At 28.4% G+C, this 23,135-nt stretch overlaps 5 protein-coding genes across 5 annotated transcripts; 1 reads left to right on the top strand and 4 right to left on the bottom strand.

Annotated features, from left to right (window-relative positions):
• Positions 1–436: 436 nt before the first annotated feature.
• Positions 437–1,442, bottom strand: OCT59_007013 (uncharacterized protein; the record flags this gene model as incomplete). Its single annotated transcript, XM_066142415.1, has 5 exons — positions 437–455; positions 533–844; positions 982–1,036; positions 1,110–1,135; positions 1,435–1,442. The coding sequence occupies 5 exons, from the start codon at positions 1,440–1,442 to the stop codon at positions 437–439; spliced, it is 420 nt and encodes a 139-aa protein (XP_065998450.1).
• A 754-nt stretch (positions 1,443–2,196) lies between these two features.
• OCT59_007014 (uncharacterized protein) lies at positions 2,197–3,886 on the bottom strand (the record flags this gene model as incomplete). Its single annotated transcript, XM_066142498.1, has 4 exons — positions 2,197–2,282; positions 2,505–2,757; positions 2,852–2,877; positions 3,517–3,886. 4 exons carry the CDS (start codon positions 3,884–3,886, stop codon positions 2,197–2,199), a joined length of 735 nt encoding a protein of 244 aa, XP_065998451.1.
• A 4,217-nt stretch (positions 3,887–8,103) lies between these two features.
• On the bottom strand, positions 8,104–8,751 carry OCT59_007015 (uncharacterized protein; the record flags this gene model as incomplete). Its single annotated transcript, XM_066142584.1, has 2 exons — positions 8,104–8,440; positions 8,636–8,751. The coding sequence occupies 2 exons, from the start codon at positions 8,749–8,751 to the stop codon at positions 8,104–8,106; spliced, it is 453 nt and encodes a 150-aa protein (XP_065998452.1).
• Positions 8,752–13,270: 4,519 nt separating this feature from the next.
• Positions 13,271–13,647, top strand: OCT59_007016 (uncharacterized protein; the record flags this gene model as incomplete). Its single annotated transcript, XM_025324168.1, has 2 exons — positions 13,271–13,283; positions 13,355–13,647. 2 exons carry the CDS (start codon positions 13,271–13,273, stop codon positions 13,645–13,647), a joined length of 306 nt encoding a protein of 101 aa, XP_025187723.1.
• A 7,411-nt stretch (positions 13,648–21,058) lies between these two features.
• On the bottom strand, positions 21,059–22,808 carry OCT59_007017 (uncharacterized protein; the record flags this gene model as incomplete). The annotated part of the gene is made up of 3 exons (XM_066142749.1): positions 21,059–21,847; positions 22,383–22,645; positions 22,736–22,808. The coding sequence occupies 3 exons, from the start codon at positions 22,806–22,808 to the stop codon at positions 21,059–21,061; spliced, it is 1,125 nt and encodes a 374-aa protein (XP_065998453.1).
• Positions 22,809–23,135: the final 327 nt, after the last annotated feature.

The raw sequence follows: 23,135 nt of genomic DNA on the forward strand, positions 1-23,135 counted from the left end.
AATTAAATTATATGATTTTAATTTAATTTATTCATTAAAAATCCATTGGTAGGCAAAGTACTTATTGTGACTTCCTATTTCTTACAGACACTATTATTGGAAATAAATAACTGATGACACACTAATTGACATATATGATAGATTACGCATTAACGCTAACGTAAGTGATCATCCAGGACTTTCGATCTTCATATTACATCCTATTTACATGCCCTTTGTTTGCATTATTAAAAGTTGTGACCAATTTTTTGATCGATCATTTAGTTTAAATCAGTAAACAGAAAAATAACATTATCACATGTCAACTCGTAACTGATTTTTTTTCGCGTCAGATTTTATTCAATTTATTAAACGTGAAGATTAACGTTACATGTAAAAAAAACAAACAATATGAAAAAAGAAATTATTGTCAAAATATCATCACCAACTAAGATCATTAACTAATATTTCCTTTACTATACTTCCAAGTTATAATTGTAATTAGATATCTTTATAATCACAGATCTTTAGATTATCCATAACGTGAACTAACCGATTTGCCTCGTCATTTAACTTTTCATTGACGTTATTTCTTTCTTCTTCTTGCTCCCTTTCCCTTTCCGCTACTCTTTCTTGAATCAATTTCACTCTTTTCTCTTGTTCTTCCATTCTCTTTTTTATTTCTTGCAGTTCTTGCTGCGCTTTCATTAACATATTAATACTTTCATCAACGATCAGTTTACATTTGCGTTCTTGCAACTGTAGTCTGTTTTTGAGATTATTCCTGACTTTAATCAAACGTGTGTCTCGTGAACTCTTGGAAGGTTTTCCCATCGTGTTAGAAAGTAGATATAAGGTTGTCAACCTGTCTGACGAAAAAAATTTGATCATTGAGAACGTAATCAGTTACCGGTAGAAATAGTCGAGGATCCCAGATACTGCCTATTCAATGCAAAGGATGTAAACGGAGTGTGGTGGCAAATGATTCGCCATGCGGCTTACCAGAAATAGAAAAAATACGCTGTCTCAATCAAGGATATACGCCAAAGAATCAAATCTGCTAGAGAGAAGGAGTAAATTCTACTTTATTGTCTTATGTGGTTAATAAAAACTCTTTTACTTTTACATACCGTTAAAATGTAATTTCTCAAGTTCTCTTTAACTTCAATTTTCAGTGAATAATGGAAGAAAAGAGATTTCTTTTGAAGTTAAAACCTATTTTCTTTTTATATAAAACACCTGGCGTGGGAAATGATCTACTAATCTCTCGCCTTTTCAGCCAAAAGGGAGAAATTATTAGAACATTGCAAATCCTTACTATGATAGAACAACAAAATATAACAAAATAGATCATGTATCAATTTTTTTTTTTCAATCAATAAATAAATAAATTATAATTATTGGATGGGGGTAAAATATCGGTTACTCCGTACGTAGGGGAGATTGATATGTTACCCTCCCATTCAATAACTGTATTATTTATTATATGCATGCCATCCAAGATCATGCCTAGTTTTAATTAACTTGTTATTAGTGTTATTTTAATACATAAAACCAATATTTTTTATCTGATCCTAATGGGCTGCATAATATATAATGATTAATATTTAATTATTATGATTAAATATATAATGTTCACAATAAGAAAAGAATGTTTTAAAATGTACGAAAATAAAACTTATATAATGTTGGCACATAATAGTTTCAATAATTTTTTTGATTTAATTGCACGCTAAATTCGGTTACTTGCTAGATTCTTCCTCAAGTTATCCCGTCGATAAATATGAAAGGAGTGAATTTTAATAAAATTTTTTTGGAGTATTACTCCTTGAAATAACGTGTAATTGACTGACGTTAATCTAGTTGAAATTTAAACTCGATGATTAAATGCTGTATGTTTATAAAAAAAATTAACTACTCCAAAAATTTTAGTACCGAATCGCGTTAAACAACAAGATAGTTCTTTTTCGTGTGCGTTCTACATTCTTCCTGATATAAATCGCGCCTGAAATATTAGAATAAATTATTTTACAATAAAAATTTAAAGAAGACGATTTTTAAATACCGTACGTCCTATGTCATAATTTAACAATATAGTAGGAATAAGAAAAAATATTTCAAAATTTATTAATATTGCGTTACAAAGAATAAATAAATAATAAATAAATAATACATATAAATAAATATATAACTATATAATAAGCCATTAGGCATTTATCATTCTCTCTCTTTAACATAAATTTCTAATTCATTACAATGTTCTACGCTTTTAAATTCCGATTTTAATGGAGAATCGGGATCTACTAAAGTCATATCAAATTTTGTTAATAATCTAATTAATAAAATTTTAAGATTCTTAATAGCCCAATGTCTTCCTGGACATATACGAATACCACCACCAAAATTTAAAAGAGAATTTTTAACAATATTATCATTTAAGAATCTATCTGGATTGAATTTCTCGGGTTCATTCCAATGATCTTCATGCATATGAACTCCAATATAATTCGTAAAAATTTGGGTACCTTTTTTAATTTTATAACCACCAATTTCAGTATCAAGACTAGTAGCACGCAAAAATACTGGTACCGCAGGTTTAAGACGGGCAACTTCACTAATAACAGCTTCCGTATAAACTAATTTATCAAGTGATTCATTAGTTATATTTGGTTTTTTTGTTAAATCACCATAAATTGATTCATATTCCTTGATTAATTTATCCTTAACTTCAGGATATTTAAGGATATAATAAATGATGAAACACAGTGAATTTCTAGTCTATAAAAATATTAAAAATCAATTAAATAAATTAAATATCAAATGGTTAAAAAAAAACATCATAAAATTTCATTGTATCCATATTTATACTTACGGTATCTGCTCCAGCGCTAAAAATTTCTTTTATGGTATCACGAATTTCCACATCATTCATTGGTCTCATATAATCAATACCAGAAATTTTATTAATATCACGTTCAGTATTTATCGTTATTAATAAATTTAATATATTATGTTCTAATGGTTGATCAACAGGACTATTTTCAATCTCTTGCTTTCTTTTCTTAATAACTTTTTCAAATTCAGTATCTAACCATTCAACATTATCTTCATATTTTTTATGTATTGATTTAATAAAAGGAAAATTATGTCTAATAAAAGGAGGAATAATATAAAAGAATAAAAAACTTGTAAGAAACATATAAATTGAATCAATGAATTTTAAAGATTCATTAATAATATTATCAGGAACTTCAGTTTCAATTGAATTCGATAAACTATTATGATAAATTGTGGTAGAATAACTCTTTTTTCCTGTTATAGAAGTTAAAATAATATCCGTTACAACATAAGATGACCATTTTGTAAAATCTATTTTTTTTTCAAATTTTAATAAATTAATCCAATAATTTTCTAATTCATCAAAAATTTGATTAACAAAATTAATATTTTCCCTTAAAAATATTGGTGACATAATAGTATGACTTAAAACTCTACGATTAAATTTCCAACCTTCTAAATCCATATTAAAAGATATACCACTTTTTGATAATCCCATCTCATCTAATCCTGCATTAGGTAATGAACGATAAGCAAAAACATTATTCTTTAATGCTGGACTACAAATTTTTTCCATTAATTCAGCTCTACTTATGAATATTACTCTTGATGGTCCAAGCATTACTTCAAATATATCTCCATATTTCTTTTGTAATTTAATTGCTTCTTTACCTAAATCTTTTCCAATTTGATGTAAATTTCCAATTAAAGGTAAGGGAATTGGTCCAGGAATTGGATTCTCTCTTGTATACCATGATAAATAATATTTGAAAATATATGCTATAATAAGCGTAGGAATAATTTTATTCAAATTATAAAGTAAATAACCAATTATGTTTAAAGATGCCATAATTTTTGTTGGAATTAAGTTAGAAAAAAAAAAATTTTTTTTTAAATTTTTTTTAATATACTCAATACAAATAGCTGATTATAATTAATATATATATAATTTTTTATAATTTTTTTTCTTTTTGTTGGCCGAAAAAGTGATATACGCCTCATCTGCATGTTGATGTCATGACCATATGATCAAAATAATTAGCTCTGTGGACATGCCGATCTCCGTATTAAATAACTATTAATGCTACTGGATTCCTATTAATGCTACCGCCGGATTCCTTAACTATTAATGCAACTTACACATCATGTGTACGATATTAACGTACGAACTGGCCCGAGTTTAGGAGTTATGCACTTGCACGTGATAGCGAAAACGTTAACTCCGGCCAGTTCGTACGTTAATATCGTTCACCCTCACTGTACATTAAGGAACCTCAAAAATAATATGTATTAAGTTAATATTGTTAAAGACAAACCCATATTATTAGAATAACGAATTGATCGTGTACTATTATTTGAAATATCATCGGAATTATAGTATCACACTATCCGAAAATTTAATCGTCGGTAACATAGTACAACTTGGGAATGATGTGCGTAGTTATGCATATTTCTGGCTAAAATGATTTTTATGACGGTAAAATAGTACGTAATGTTTTATTTATTCCATCCAAATTATGTTATTTTTATTGTTCATTCAACAACTTATTTTATTTAAAATAGAAGAAATCAGCACAAACGAAAATAATTCAACGTCATAAAAACGTAGAACTATTTAAATATAGAAAACGATAATGTACTGTACAAAATAGTAAATAACAAAATATCCAAATTTCATTCTAAAGCAAGTTTAGCAAGTTTGAAATATTTGAATGATGAAATGATATACATTATTTGTGATACTGTATAAATAAATATTCTTTTTAACTTAATAAGCTCGATGTTTTTTTTTATTATTCGATTTCCGAATTTTACTTCGTTTTACAGAATTACTGTATAGAACACATTCTAACTTATATAAGACTATCATGATTTCATGAGTAAACAAGTCTAAAATCTCGATTTATAAGACCGAAAAATTAGAGTACAAAATAATTTATCATTTAAGGTTATGAATTTTTTTTAACTATTTAGTTCTCTTTCTGAATGTAAAATTTTCTGTTTAAATTCAGGATCATGATTACATGACTGATGACCAATAATTATTTATTTCTTCACTTCTACGCACAGGAAGATTCACAAATCACAAGAAATACGTTTACTACAAAAGAATTAAAGATTACCCGGAATGCGATAAACCTCGAATTTCTTTTAGTCTTTTGGAATGCGAAAATAGTGCCATAAGGGAAAAAACTTTCCTTATTGGACATCAGGAAATAAATAGATTGACGAATTAATACGATACATTCAACTAAGTGCCGCTTAAAATTATTTGATTACTTGAAATTGAGACTCGAAATATTTTTGTTGATAAGAATGGATTCAGTAATTTCTGTTCGGCTCTTTAAATTAAGGACTTGGATATCATATTGGATAACAGTACGTAAGAATGGATTCGAGCGGGGCCAATGAATGTTGCTTTGAAACGTCTTGATAGTTTACTAAACGGTTCGACTTCTACATTAATCATGTAAATCATAGTTGTTAAAAATTCCGTGAGAGATAGTATAAAATTTGCGCTCTATTCATAAAAATAGTAATAAATTGTTATTTATTAGAGTTGAATACCTCGATAAATAAAGTTAAACTTTCTTTTACAATTAGCTAGGTGTTAAGTTGTACTGTACCTTTTAGACAATATTGAAAATAATCTTCCATCTTTTCTCTTCGGAAACGGAGTACTCATCTGAAATCTTTGAAGGATTTGGATCATCACAAATTAAAATAAATTATTCCCCTAATTTTCACTTCAATATGATGCTGTTGGACGTTTTTCTGGCTCGCTATCCTAAAATTGTTACATAAATTTAAGAATCACAAGTCTATTATCATACAAATAGTATCCTTTGCATAAATGTTCCCTATTATTCTAACTCTTTTTTCAGTAGGGGAGTATTTATAATATCAAATGAATATACAACAGAAGCAGCATTGTGATGTGATTTTCGTGACGAACCTATATATCATATAATTCCAATATAAAGCTAGCCAGAATTTTAGAAAAAATTGGCGCTTTATAAGTATATCAATATACTTTCATAATAATTACATGTTCCATATAAATCTACATCACCAATTCGAGCATTCATAGTTACCTTTCATCTCTGATAATTAAATTTCCTCCGTGAAGATTTTCTTTCGGAATAAATTCTTCTCGACATTCAGCGATCTCCACAACACATCGATTCGCCATGTCTTTCAGGAAATAATTCCACTGCGATGGTTAAAATATTGATAAATATTCCCGTTTTCGTATTATTTCATCACCATATCGATATAAATAGAAGTCGGATCTTTGTGTTCCAGCTAGAAAAGCAAATTGTAAACATTTTTAATATGCCTTTTAAATCTAACAACAAAGAAAAGCAAATAAATCTTGGCAAAGTAGCCACAATCGTTATAAAATCATGTGTCAGAAAATTCTGGATGGAACTATGAATTTGGCCAGAATTTATCGAAAACGTAATTACCTGATTAATATAAGAACATGAAATGTTTTGTGAACTATCGAGACGCTTTAAAGTAACATTCAATGGCCCGGCTCGAGTCATTTCTTTCACACCATTATTCCAAATCCATCTACTAGGTTCTTCCTTCCAAGTTCCAAGGGGCGAATAAATGCTACTAAATCCACCCTTAGTGATATATTTTACCACTTTGAATTTCTCAAAAGTGATCCATTCTAAGTAATCACAAGCTTGGCTGGAGTTTTATTGAGTATAACAAATTAATTCATCAATATCTTTATCTCCTGATATCCAACGAGAAAAAATTTCTTTTATGTCATTTGTTTCGTATTCCAAGCACGTACTACAAAGAGATCCGTGTTTTACTGCATCCTAGGCAACCCTACAGTTTTTCGGGCAAGTTTATTTCTTATTGACACGATAAATCTTCCATTTACTAAAATATTGAAAGTTACTGCTTATTAATCACATGTACATTAACAATATTAACGCATGACCTTTTTGAACAAAGGAAAAACTTACCGTTATAATTAAGTGTTAATATGTTTCTAAGACAATTTTGAAATCATCCTCCGTCTATCTTCCCTGGCAATAGAGTCCTCGTCTGAAATCTCTAAAGGGTTCGGACTATCACAAATTTAATTTCTCGTTTTAAACTATTGTAATAATTATCATAAAAGGATAAATTTTATATGATTAGAAAAAGCCAAGGTTCTAAACTTATATTTTTAACTTTTATCCTAAAATATTTCTTTAATTAAAAAAATTTGTACCTCCAAATGAAACAAATCTAGTGAAAATTAAATATGAAAATTATTCTGCCCTTAAAATAATCCATTCTCCAATTTTTTCATTTAAGTAGGAAACATTCATATTCTGTTTTATATTCGGAGGTGAATTGGCATAATATATAATAATAAAGTACATAAAAAGCAAAAAGTTAAATTTTTAGTTAGTACCGGCTGGAATTTTATTACCTTTTAAGACATTGGCTGACATTATCGTAATTCCGACCCATAATTATGTATTTTCGGATTATATATACAGTACTGTAACTAATATTATAATTTAATAATAAGGCCGTTCCAAATTAATTGTTTGTTTAATGTACCTACCCCACTCAATTTTGTGAAAAATCTAAATTTCTAATAAACATATAATAATTTATGCATGTTCAAATACCCCAAACTTAAATTACCAAATTTCCAAAAATTTATTATGACTATTTCACTTACTTTGTTTATGTAATTCCCTCCCCCTCAAACTTTTCATCATTAAACCAACAATTATATTGGAACGGCCTAATGAAGATAAGCTGAATAAAAAAAATCAAATTAACTGTAAAAAAATTTCGTATTGTTCGGGAAATGCAAGGGCATGCTTGTAAAATATGCTTCTGGATGTATTTCTGGATGAGAAATTTTTTTAGACAATTGAGAAATTTTCCTCCATCTTTTTTCTTCGGCAACGGAATTCTCGTCCGAAATCTTTGAAGGATTTGGGTCATCGCATATTAAAATAATCCATTCTCCTAATTTTTCATTTAAGTACTAGAATGCGGTTGGACGGTTTTCCGGATCATTATCCCAACATTGTTGCATCAATTCTGAATAAAATTGGGCGTATCATCAGGAATTTCAAGTCTTTTACCATCACAAATATCTTTTGCCAAATTAATATCATGTGCTCTATTATACCAGGGTCTTTTTCCAGTTGCAAGAGTATTCATAACTATACCAAATGAATATATATCAGAAGCAATATTACAATTATCGCCACGTAAAACTTCTGGCGCAACATATGGTAAGACCCCGTATCTTTGAATTGAACCATTATTTATGTCATTATTACATGGCCCATGAAGACCAACGTCAGCAATACGAGCATCCGTAGATACTTTTTCGTCTTCGACAAGTAAGTTTCCTCCGTGAAGATTTCTGTGAATTTTTCCCTCGGAATGGATTCTTTCAAGTCCTCCAGCGATTCTCGCCAAGAAAGAATTCCGTTACAATGATCAAGATATTGATATAGGTTTCCGTTCTCATAATACTTCATCACAATCATATAATTGGATGTTGGATCTTAATACCAAACGTTCCAGCCAATGAAGCAGTCCAGCTCGTGTCCATTACTGCGCACCATCATCCCAAATCCATCTAGGTCCTTCCGTCCAAAGAGCTGAATAAACGCTACTAAATCCACCCTTACCAACATATTTAACCAGTTCGAATTTCTCAAAGGGATCCATTCCAAGTAATCACAAGCTTGAGTAGGGTGTATTGAATTAATTTATCAATCTCTTTATCCCTGATGTCCAATAAAGAAAATTTTCTTTCATAGTATTAGCTTCACATTCCTAGGTTTATTACATTCTGGACAATCTTTCAATTCCTTTGGTGTAAACTTATTTTCAAGTTGGTAGAATATCATATCCTCTTCCATTTATCTGAAATTAAGAAAATATTTAACATATTGACTGTTTCAACTATAAAAGCTAATAAAATAATTACAGATAATACTACATAGCAATATTTGGATGAATTCTATTTATATATACCATTTTGAAACAATAATGGATTATTTTTAGTCAATAAGAATTCTTTGTTCAGTTATTGAAAATGTGGGCTATTTATAATGAAATTTAATTCCTACATTGTAAATGCTTTAGACCCACAATCATTTATGCACAAAATATACATAAAATAACCACTATGCAAGCAAATAATTACTTACTTCCATCCTCAAGATGTCCAAAGTATCTCTCCGATTCTCCCGAGTCATGAATTTTCATTTCCGCTGCAACCAATTTCCACTTTCTTTTATTGAATTTCATTGCCAAAGATATTAATAATGCATCTTCCTATTATAAATTAAAGTATATGTAAATGTACATTCATGTATATGAGATAATGATGCAACATGAATCATAAAACAATTTAGATTTGTACCTCACTTTTCCAATGTTTATGTTGTCTATGCCTTTTATTGGATTTATTGGGTTTATTGAATTTAGACGCTTTTGTATAATATATATATATATATATATTTTTATATTTATTTATGTACAATATGTAATTAATCGAAAAAAAATTTTTATATAACGAAAAATATTCTATCTTAAGAGGAAAAAACTATGAAATACGTTTAAAAAAGCGTTAAAAGAAAACGATCGATCGAACAATTTTTTTATTAATTAACTTTATTGATCTGGTCGGTGCACCTTTGAACCTTTTTTTTTTGTTCGTTATCTCCATTCTCTGGTATCAAAAGACATATATATTTATAACAAATAACGAAAAAAAACCCGGGAACCATGTGAGCAATTTAATGGGATCATTGATCATCAAAACTGAAAAGATCACTTTGATTTGTTTACCGAATAGTTGTGATCATCATGCATAATCTATAATTAAATATATTATTGGTACTCTATTCCAATTTCGGAAGTTAAAGACCGGGTCATAAATTACTCAGCCGAAGAATAGATCTTTTATTGTAACAACCATTTTAGTTAGCCACTTTACCGAACCACTCTAAATAACCGAAATAAAATAAACAACTTAAATAGCTTGAATATGTTAATTAATAAATAAATTTGCAAATAACATAACATAATTTGTCAAAATAAAAACAAAAATATTAATCATAACGTGGTACAAGTTTTATAATATTTATAAAATCATTATTACAATTATTACAGCAGTTGAATTATTGTCAAAAAAGCTAAAGAGAAGTTTTCTTGAATCCTAACAGGTATTTTCTATGAGCCTAAAATGAAGTCATTCAACTCTTTTAACCTTTTTTTAGAAAATAATTTTATTGATCGGCACAGCCGCTAATTCTAACAATACTTTCCATCAAAAAGTGTTAACAAAAATGAAACAATTAAAACCACTACTTTCTCTACAGAATAACTATATATAAAAAATATATTATATTTTTACATTGGTGTCAGCTCTCGATATAACGAACCCTCCGGTTTTCATCTCAAATTCACTATAAGATTATAGCAAAGAATTTGAATTTAATTGGTTAATTCATTATAACAAGATTGGTTAAATGTCACGTGTTGAGAAAATTTCGTTGTTAAAGCGAGTTCGTTATATCGAGAGTTGACTGTATTTATTTTATTTACATTTCGTAGTACCTACATTCCTATAATGAACTGTTTTGACTCCGTAAATACTGTATGTAATTTAAATCAATAAAATAATTTAGCGGATTATTCAATTGTCTAGAACCTTTGTTTTTTTTTTGCTTAATTTTAAGGATTAAAGTCTGATTTACCTCTTAACTAACAAATAAAAATTCTTGCAAATTTTCTTGACGATCATAATTTTAATTTGTAATTCAGACTTCTCACACTTGATAAACAAACATAAAAGTAAATTTCAAATGATTCCGATACGTTCTGTAGATAATGAATTTTATAATTACATTCTATAACGAAAAGGAATAAATGAAATGACTTAGACAATTACTGCAAATTGTATTCATTCGTTCAATTATACTTCTAATCGATATATCATTTTTGGGAATAAAATATTTTATAAACTAATTGCTTGTAATATCATTAACCTGATGAAAACACTATTTAACGATAAAATTATCCGTTATATATTGTGGTAAATTCCGAATACTTTAGTTATCGTAATTTAAATTTTTGTATTAATATAAATTAATAAATTCACTAGATAGTAATTTCGGCATTACAGGGTCCAAAGCGAGTTTTACGGCTCTAGTGTTTTAATTTATTTTAAAAACGTACCAGTTGTATTTTCGCAAACTAAATTTAAAACGAGTACAACCGGTTTGACCCGTTTCAACCCGATTCAAACCGATTTTACAAAGCAACCATAATTTCAGCCAAATTCATAATTCTGAGTCATTTTTTTATACGTAATTTTTCATGTCAATCACAAATGATCACGTGACAATGGTTCAAAAAAAAAATATGAACCCGGTTCATTGTTGGAAACTGAATTTACAACCGGTTTGTGCAACCGGTTCAAACTCCAGTTCCTTCGCCGGAATGGCTTTGGCGAAATGTCCTTCGGTAAAATGTTTATTCGGGAAAATGGCATTTCGGTGAAATATCCCTTCAGCGAAATTTGCTTCAGCAAAATGGGCTTCTGTGAATTGGACTTCAGCGAAAAGTTCGGATACTCCTAACAGCCTAACCTTAATTCATTTCATATTTATGATTATGTGTACAAAACGTCTAATAAAGCACCATTTTGTTCGATTTATGAAACAAAAAAATTAAGAAAATGGTGCTTTTTTAGACATTTATTACGTGAGCACAAATATACATTTCGTTTTTATAGGGATAACTGTTATCACTGTTTTAAACCGTTTTTGGTAAGATTTCTAGTCATTAATCGGAACATATTTTATTAACAGTTAATGTTTTGAATTCGGAAATACTTTTAAGGGTTAATATAATAGACATGGTTACTATATTCTAGATAAAAAAAAAATACGCTAAACACAATATTTATTGTCGGTTCTTCCTCCATTTAAGAAAACCACTACCTGACGGTGCGGAATGTACAAAAATAAATTGGTTTTAATAAATGCGTTCATGATAATTTGATGACACTGGATTATTTTTTCGGAAAGGGTAAATTAACAACAGCTAACAAATATACCACCATATTTCTTAAAAATGTAAGGAAAATCTGATTATCAATAATAAATGCTTGAAAACTGATTTCTTTGTAATGTATCAGTTATGTTATATTTTGTTAGTTAACAGATTATATTTTCATTTGTTGATATGGTATGGATTATATGAAGGTAAGACGAAAAGTAGTAGAGTAGGGGCGGTGTGTTGAGTAGAGTATTGTGATGTTTAGCGGTGTGTAACATAAAGGGTGTGAACTATACTCAAGTGATGAGTGATGAATAGACACCCGGCCAAACCGCTGGGGCTGAGCTTGGGCCGAGGTGTTTATTTATCACTTGAGTATAATGTCACATCCACGTTATACTCTACTCAACACCTCCACCATACTCTACTACTATTCGTATCACTCATTATATGATAGTTAGGTGTAAACTGTAAATCATGTTTAACCATTCACAAAGAAAAACTAACTTCAATCACGAAGTGAATGAAATATGCATATTTCTTAATTGTAATCAAATAATTTGAAATTAAAACACAGTAAGGAACTATTAAGGTAATTTTCATGTTAGCAAAATGCTGTCAGTATCATAAAACTAAAATCATTTAAATGAGTATAAAAAAATTTTGATATCCCAAATATAGTAAATTCATAAATAATTGAGTAAAATAAATAATAAGATATTTGGGAGACTATCAATAGGAAATAGATAAGGAGAAATTTTATTTTTAATATTTTCGGTTATTAAGCTAACTTTATTCACGTGGCAAGATTGACTACTATGATAAATATATTTTTTTAAAATGAACCCTATACTCCTTTGATCGGGATGTGCGAATTTTTTGTCAATTATAGATTGATTTAAACGAACAAAGCGAATCAAGCCAAGTCATAGCTCTTGGCAGAAAACCATTGAAAATCTAGGTTTGAAATTATATATAAATTTACCACTGCCACCAAAATTTTGGTTTACAGAATTAACTTACGCTTAGAAAAAGAAGCAGAGATTGAAACTTTAAACTCCCAAATTGACAACCACCCAAACTACTACTCCCTCAGGTCTATCAAGAGTCATTAACTAATATGAAACTTCAAAGCTTTTACCTTCTTACTGTCATTTTCATGTGTTTCTATATAATGGACATTAAAGGTAAAGTCCTTACATTCAATATGTTCTCCATTCTCTTTTCTAATGATTCAACTTTTTGGTTTAATGTATAGCATTTACTTCCGACACGGATTTGCGTTTGACTCTCTGCAGTTGTAGAATTTGGATAGAGGATTCAAATGGTTATCGCATAGCCGGTGACGAAGACTACCGCGATTGTAGTTACGATCCTGCTGGCGATGACCATGAATATCTTAGTTTTCAAAACCAAACGTACACGGTACATGCTAAAGTTGGAGGTAGTCTCGAGAAACAGAAAGTACGAGGACCTTTTAATGAAAATACCTGTTTTAGTATACATGGCAGTGTTGATGATTGGAAATTCGATCAAAAATCTTGTTCTTAATCGTTTATTTGGCATTATCTCAGTACGTTGAAGATGTGAACCAATTAAATCTGTTTCTCTAGTTGCACAATTAATTATTTTATAGAAATATGACATCATTAGTTAATACAAAAATTTTTAATTTTTCGGAAAATTATTTACTAAAAAATTGTACCGAAAATTTAATAAAGTTCTTATATTGTTAAACAGACATGATGAAAATATGAAATAATCAAAAAATATTTTTTCATTCATTACAAATGATCGGCAATCATGTATTTCATAATAAAAATATATACAAAAATTAAAATATGATATTAAATAAATTATATTATTGAGTTACATTAAAAAAAAATTGGATAAAATGAATCAATCTATAAGATTTCTTAAATACCTAAAATATTTAACATAGTTTCGTAGTAGAGGTTGGAACCGTTCAAAAAACCTTACCCGGTTAATACTAAAAAATATTTAAAATTATTTTTTTTGGCTGTAAATTGTATCTATTTGATTCTACTCACATATTTAAGTTATGATTAATTCGTTCATTGGCCAATTTTTGGAATGCTAACCAATCGACCAAAGGTGATAGGTGCGACATATCTTTAGACAGTGATCTACATATATCTTTATATCAAAAAAGGAAGGCCTAGACCGGTCTATGGCAAACGAGGTATGTCAAGTGCGTCGATTGATTAGCATTTCAAGAATCAGCTACACCACCAAAAAATTTTCGGTAACGTAACTTTGTATTATTAATCTAAAATAGTAGATATATCGAGTTCTTACTTCTCACCCAACTGTTTTGTATTTGTGTGTTTTTTCCCTTGAAATATATATTATTCTTTTTTATTATAGTTTATTCTATTTTCTTAATCTTATTGTATTTTATTTTTTTGTGAAAATAAAAACGCGTTTTTATATTAAATACAAAATTTATTTACAACCTTGAGCGTATAAAGGTAAACTATCAAGTTTTGAATAAGAATAAGACTTTTCAATTTAATACATTATAAAAATTATCTTTTTTATTACTATTATTAAATTATCATATAAATAACACGAAGATTTGTCGTTAAATTTCTAAAATAATAAATAATTTATTCACTTATTTTAATAAAAAGAACCAACAATAAATTTTATAAAGTGAAAAGGACTATAACTGATAAGAAATGTGTAAATTAAACGATTCTTTAATTTTTTTTTTTATAAAATTTACATTTTTAAGATAAATGTTCCCTCATTTTATTTTTTTTCTTGAAAAAAGCCGCAAAAATTTTTCTCAGATAATGTTGTACAAAATAAATCTGACCAATAAAACTCATCAAGTCACGTTACCGAAAATTTTTTGGTGGTGTTCTTGGGGTAGTTGCTTCGTCTCAAATCCCATCTAGGTCCTTCCATCCAAAGTGCTGAATAAAGTCCATTTTTTTTATGAGGCTTATAAGAATATCTATCTACATTCTCAATAAATAATATGTTGATGAGTGAAAGGCTGAATAAATTTTTATTCAAATTTTATAGATAATGTCTTACATTTTATTGCAAACTATATAAACTATTTTAATATATTTGACAGTAATGGATGAAACAGGAGATGATACATACAATATACATACAATACGTGATACAAGTTTTTGAAAAAGAAACAATTTTTATGTGTTAAAAATAGTAATATCTTAAAATGAATCGGTGTTGTATATAAGGATGGAATAAGAAAAATCAGGAAAGAAAGATACATACAGTAGCATTAACTACATTTACTTATTATTATTTTTTTTAATTGACTAATTTTATAAAGTTAATGAAAAGAAAATCCATTGAAAAATTGATCAATTAATAAAACATTTGTACTTTGTTGAGGAAGATTTGTGATATGCCTCAATGTATTTCCATTATTAATAGGCACGTTAAGTCGTAAATGGCTTCTTATGACTCTTTGTCTTCTTAGTTGTTTCTGTCTTTTTTGAAAAGGCATTTTCGTTTGTATGAGTTATATATATATAATAATAATAATAATATACAGTACGTTGAGAAGAAAAAAAGCTGAAGGAAACAAAAAATACGATGTATTTATATAATACTTGAGATAAAAAAAAAGAAGAAGAAACAAAAAATACGACGTATTTATATAATACCCATTTAACGTTACCAACCGATATAAACATCATCTTTGTTTATATTGCACAAAAAAAGCGCCCCTTTATCTCCTTTATCTTTTTCAGAAATATATAAAAAACGGGTTACCTATAAAAACTTATCCCGGTAGATAACGAAACGCGTGATTAAAGAAAATATCAAATAAATCAGAGAGTGTGATATACTGCAACCGAATATAAATAAATAATGATTATTGATTGATAACGTAATCATTTTGGTATATTAAACTAAAAAATAATAATAATAAAATAAAGAACAGTTCCCAAAAGGTATTTCTATGAACCTAATAAAATCTAAAAATTTTGGTTCAATGACAATCATTCACCAACAATTATTTTGCTGACAAATGTTACACAATCAATTTCGCCGACCGGATTATTTTACCGATAGTTATTTCACCTTGTCGGTGAGATGATCGTTGACAAAACATAAATGACTTGTCGGTGAAACGCTTGTCGGAGAGATAATCGGTGAAATGAATGCGACGAATAATAATATTATCATATTTATTATTAAGGACTATGCTGTTTTTGACATACTGATATTTTTTAGAATAAGGCACAAATGAATTATTATTGCACTGATATTAGAAATACGTAGTCAGCGCAGTAATAATTTTATTTTATATACTTTTTATACATGATATACATAAATATTTGATTCAAGCATAATAATAATACTGATAGGAAGGAAAAAAAATTATAAGTAAGGAAATAGTCTATTATTCGCTGATACAATAATAAAAGCGAAATTCAATTAATAGTATGATTCCAGATTTTTTCGATTATTTTAATTATTCGAATTTGTTTAAAATTTATTTTTCTCCTCTTAAGGTGTTTGTACAAAAAAAATTTCTTAATACATGTACTTTCATTTAATCAAATATATATTTTTTGATTCATGTAATTTTGTCCTTACGTTAATCATAATTATACTAATGGAAAATGGAAACAAATAAATAACGATCAGTCATATAAGAATTTACATAAAGACCTTTTTAGTAGGAGCAAACTGTATTTATTTTTCATAAATTAGAATTTTATTTAATTAGTCCTTATTGTAATTAATTTTGGGCAGAAGATTCTATTAACAATATTTATAATGTTCTAAGAGTTCTAAGTAATAAAAGTAGGACAATTGGTCTAATCCGCTAATTTATTTTTATGATTTAAAAATTACATGCAGTATTTTCGAAAAACAGTCCATTTGAATGTAAATGTAAAATAAATTTTTTTTTTTTTGTTAGTGACGTGCATTTCTTTATTAAAATTTATTAAAATTTATATGTATAAAATACAACAAATTTATGGACAGAAATACTTGGGAGCAATTCCTATCTACTAACTCCATTAAATAGTACTTAATGGATGAATAAATATTACTAATATGATAGATTCAATTTTTAAAAATATAAAATATTTGTTATATAAAGATATTTTGTAGAAAAAGTAGCGCTCTTAATTGCAAATACCATTATGAATTAAAATGTATTGTTAAATCAAAAGTTTGGGACCGAATGAACGTAGCACTTAATTATCAAATGCGAAAAATATAACATTCAGTTGCTTTTTATAATTGATCGTTTCGGCCGGATAGATTGCCGGTTTTCTTTCTAAAAAGAGAGAGAGAAAGAAAGAAAAAAAGATTGTGGGGAAGAAAAAAAAATTGACATGTTACATTTGTATCGCATTTTGTACAATAAAATCTAAGTCTTTCACAACCACCGTATTTACAAATCTGTATCTCTTAAGAACTGAGAGATTTATTGGTTATTGGATTAATTCAGATATAATCATAATGTTATGTTTCATCTTTTTTTTAAGAAAAATTGATCCTTTTTAGTTTGTAAGCATGAAAGAAAAAAGGAAAAGGCTTTTTTATTTACTTATCAACACATTAAACTTGTTTGTATCATTCCCGTTTACCGAATTACGACCGGATATTTTTTTTTTCGTTTAATTTATAATTATTGCATCATGATCATATGAAACTTGTCATTTAATTATCAATTAATGGTTAGCATACATATAGATAGAGTAAAATTTGTGTAATTATCAATTTATTATTATATAGATCTAGCCAAAAAAGTAGATTATACAATGGATAAATCTAAATTAATTACTAAATCCTAATGTACCGCTAATGAAGTGATAATTAGGAGTTTCAATAATAAAGGCGAATAAAAATTCTTATTGCCGTATGCAAGAATACTATGTAAATTTAAGGTATATTAATTCCATTAAAAGTAGTTCCATCGTTTCATAGAAACTGTTTTTCGATTGAGAATCATAATCGTTGGTTAAATGAATGCTAAAAATCATGATTTTTTTTTAAAAAAAGTTCTTAGATCAGGGGAAGAATTATTTCCAATAAATAAATTTTCTGATTTGACGTAACAAAAATATTTGGTTTGGTATTTTTCTTGTATAGGATCGGGTAACCAGATGTTTTTTTTGTTCACATTATTTATATAATATAAGTAGATATATAATTAAGGTATATAATTAATATAATATAAAAGTCATTTCCATTAATGTATAATGCGGAAATTTTTTATTTAATTTAAATAAAGTTAATTTTAATGATAATTTTTGATCACTTACATGACGATTTATAAGGGTTGAACCGTGCCCTTTTTTTGGTCCGTGATAGCAAATATGTGACCCTGGAAATTACGATAACTAAAAAAGAAGTAACAAGTAACCATTTTAGATGTATGTGTCATATAGATTATATACAAATTATGAATACAAATAAGTACGATTAATTTAATGGATCAAAAACAATCATCGCATTTATTAAAAGATCATTCAATCAGCTCGGCATTTAGCGGGAGGGGAGGATATTTACTAAAAAAGAGTGTTTTTGAAGGTTTCATAAATTTTCCACTTATATTAATTGTCTATAAACAGCGATATCTTTATGTATGTGTCTTGTCGATCCCCAGCCGAGATGATTTTTTTTATATTTACCAAACTTAGTAAAATAAATCATCTATTTATCGCAAATTTACTTTAATTTACTTTAATTGGCGTCTTTCAAAAATAAAACAAAGAAAAAATTTTTTTTGTCTATTTAATATCTATTACTTTCTAGAAAAGTTTTTTTTTTTATTTGATTTGTCAAACTTTATAAAACAAATTTATTTTTGAAAAAAATAATCCAAAAAATGCTCTATTCTTCTTACTTTACAGAAATTCAAATGAGTTCTCTAAAAAAGACTTTGTAATTTCATGTTCGCTTACATATGATCACTCGAGTTATTAAACGTATATATGTTTAAAATCTGTCAAAAAGAACAATATTATAATAAATATAAAAACTATTTCATTCTTCTATTTAAAATACTACATTGTATTATAAACTATTAATAATTATTTAATGTGTACTAAAATAAAAATTTAATTTATGTTACGTACTTTTAATATATTATAGTGAGTAAAGTAAGTAAAACGCATAACTACGTTTAAATTTACAATCCGCACGCTGTTTTCGACCCTCCTAATCGTGTAACCAATAGTTTGATTTTCCCCGATTTCCTCCATCTTTTTTCAATCGCTTCTAATAAATTTTTTTGTCAATTCTGATTTCTCACGAATTTCTCATGATTTTGTAAATTTTTTACAACAAACTATACACTTGCAAGGTTATAAGTACGATATTTACCAGGTAATGATAGAATGCGGTAAACCTTGAACTTCTTTAGGATAGTGAGCAATATATACAGTACGGAGTTTGCCAAAATAACGTGTAGATCATTCCTTTTTGGATAATTCCAGGTGGCATTACGTAAGTCTGGCCCTGAAGAGAATAGTAATGAGTGATCTCTTGGGTTCTGAATATCTTTCGACTTCGATAATTAATAATTCGGAATGAATTCCATTGCAATAATTAAGATATTGATGTGGACTCTCCGTTTTCATAGTTTCGTAATATTTCTTTAGTAATGGAGATGAGGAGACAAAGGAAAACATGAATACGCTAAATTCTTATTATTGGACGATATCGCTTAATTTGTGATATTAATTTTATTCATCATTAATTGCTAAAATAAGCAACGCCAGTGGCTCATTCTTAGTAAAGTAATCTGTCAGTATTCATCGGATAGCTTTTATATCTTCATGAAAGGGGACATTAAATTTATATTATTTGTTAGGGTATTTTTAAACTAATGAATGAAAGAAAACTTTCTTATCGGACATTAATTCCGATACACTAATGCCTAAACTTGCGGCAGAGTTGATAAGGATAGATTCAATGGCATCTGCTCGGCTCTTTGACGGAAAGAATTGTATAGATAAATTTGAGATGACGACACACAAGAATGGATTCGAGCTGGGCCAATGAATGTTGCTTTGAAACGTCTTGATAGTTTATTAAACGGTTCGACTTCTACATTAATTATGTAAATCATGATTATGGAAATTAAATTTGTATTCTATCTATGAAAATAATAATAAATTGTTAGTTATTAAGTTGAATATCTCGATAATATAAGTAAAAATTTTTTTATAATTATGTGTCAATATGTCTTGGAATATACCTTTAGACAATTTGGAAATCATCTTCCCATCTTTTCTTTTCAGCAACAGAGGATTTGGATCATCACAAATTAAAATAATCCATTTCCTGATTTTTTAGTCGTAATAAAATCACGTGTTAAACTTGGCACTATAAATTTGGTCAGAGTTACTGAAAATAGTAATTACATGATTTAATGTAAAATTCGTAAAATTCGAAATGTTTTGTAAATTATCGAGACTCTTTAAAGCGACATTCATTGGCCAGCTCAAGTCCATACTTTCGCACCATCTTTTCAAATTATGGCAATCACAGGCGCAAACACCGTTCAAAAAAAGTGTTACCACATCTTTCAATTTTCTCGGGTAAATTTTCCTTGTTGGCATGATAAATCTTTTCCATTTTACTAAAATTTTCAGTACTGAAAATCTACTATAATTACATCATATACTGTATGTAACTAATATTAATAATTTAATAATTACTAGGAAACGGGAACCGTTGTAAGTCCGGAGCGAGGTATAATAAATAAAGATGTAGCGATATTCTACTAATTAGCAGCAATAACGCCTTGGAATTCCGGTAATTTTCTGTTGATTAGCAGCATAACGCCTTGGAATTCCTGGACAGAGAAACTCACGTGATTGAAAATTTACACGTTATTTCCATAGATCATCATAGTGCGTAGACATATATAGTCCTTCGCTTCGCTCCGGACAATGAAGATGAGCTGAATGGAAAATAAGATATTTCATGTTATTCGAAAAACGCTTCTGTATGCACAGTACTTCCAGATGAGAAACTTTTTTAGATAATTGAGAAATTTTCCTCCATCTCTTTTCCTCCGCAATAGAATTCTCGTCTGAAATCTTGAAGGATTTGGATCATCACAAATTGAAATAATCCATTCCCCTAATTTTTCATTTAAATAGGATGCAGTTGGACGTTTTTCCGGATCACCATCCCAACATTGTTGCATTAATTCTGCATAAAATTTGGGCGTATCATGAGGGATTTCAAGTCTTTTACCATCGCAAATATCCCTTGCCAAATTAATATCATGTGCTCTATTATACCAAGGTCTTTTTCCGGTTGCAAGAGTATTCATGACAATACCAATTGAATATATATCCGAAGCAGTTTTGTGATTTTCACCACGTAAAACTTCCGGTGCAACATATGGTAAGACCCCATATATTTGACTTCTACTTTCATCATAATTACATGGTCCATATAGTCCAACATCACTAATACGAGCATCTGTAGATACTTTTTCATCTTCGATAAGTAAATTTCCTCCGTGAAGATTCCCATGGATTTTTCTTTCGGAATGAATTCTTTCAAGACCTCCAGCGATTCCCCATAACATATCAATCATATCTCTCCAGGAAATAATTCCGTTGCAATGATCAAGATATTGATAAAGATTTCCGTTTTCGTAATACTTCATTACGATCATATAACTTGATGTCGGATCTTTTGTAATACCAAACGTTCCAGCTAATGAAGCAGATCGTAGACATTTGTGATATGCTTTAATCTATTAAAAAAAAAAATATCCTTATAAAGTTAAAAGAGAATAATTTGATAATAGGCTCGTTCAATTCTGATCTGATCGTTCGGGTTTTTTGATCGAAAATCCCTTAACCAATCCTAACATGTGATCAAAATCAAAATTGAGTAAAAGATGATAGTGCTATTTATAAGGATTTTGAAGAGAAATCTACTTTCACGAAACATGCTTTTGGAAAAAAATGCTATGATAAATTCTCAATTTGGAAATATGATGATGATGATATTGAGACTGAAATTAAAACAATCGAAATGATGAAGAATAATTTAAATGATAATATTGAAAAACTGATAAATAAACTCAACGATCGAAAAAATAGTGATAAGCTTATTGAACGGTTGACCTTGGTAAAATGGCAAATAAGCAATACCATAAAGATATAGTAAACTTTTTGGGTTGTTGATCAGGTCACACAATTTCATCAGCCAGATCAAAATTCCGAACGATCTGAATTGAACAGGCCTAATAATTCTGGCTGGCACTAAAAATTTGATCATCATACCTGATTGATGTAAGAACTTGAAATGTTTTGTGAATTATCGAGACGTTTCAAAGCAACATTCATTGGCCCAGCTCGAGTCCATTCTTGTGCACCATCATCCCAGATCCATCTAGGTCCTTCCATCCAAAGTGCTGAATAAACGCTACTAAATCCACCTTTACCGACGTATTTAACCATTTCGAATTTCTCAAAGGGGATCCATTCCAAGTAATCACAAGCTTGAGTGGCGTTTAGTTGAGTGTATCGGATTAATTCATCAATCTCTTTATTTTTTGATGTCCAATATGGAAAGTTTTCTTTCATGGCATTAGTTTCGCATTCCAAACACCATCCAAAAGAAATTCGAGGTTTACCGCATTCTGGGCAATCTTTAAGTTCTTTTGGAGTAAATTTATTTACTTGTTGATAAGATATATTTTCCTCCATTTTGTCAAAATTATCTAAAATATTAATAAATAAATTATTGTTATTAATTACATAATCACGTGTAACACGACCGTGAGAGAAAAAGCGTTGATTTTTAAATCCGAAAAAATTATGAAGGGAACTATGATGTTTATTGTATTTATCAAAATCTATTATAAGCCTTTAAATGTATTCTAATGATTAATATGTTTAATTTTTCGGACTTATAAATTTACCGATTTCGACTAGTTTGCTAAATTCTTATAAAAGCCAAGATCAGACTTTTTTTCGTAAAAAATAATTAAAATCATGAAGTATATCAAGACGAAATTATTTAAATATTACAGA

Source organism: Rhizophagus irregularis, chromosome 15 (genome assembly GCF_026210795.1).
Source record: "Rhizophagus irregularis chromosome 15, complete sequence".
Lineage (NCBI taxonomy): Eukaryota > Fungi > Glomeromycota > Glomeromycetes > Glomerales > Glomeraceae > Rhizophagus > Rhizophagus irregularis.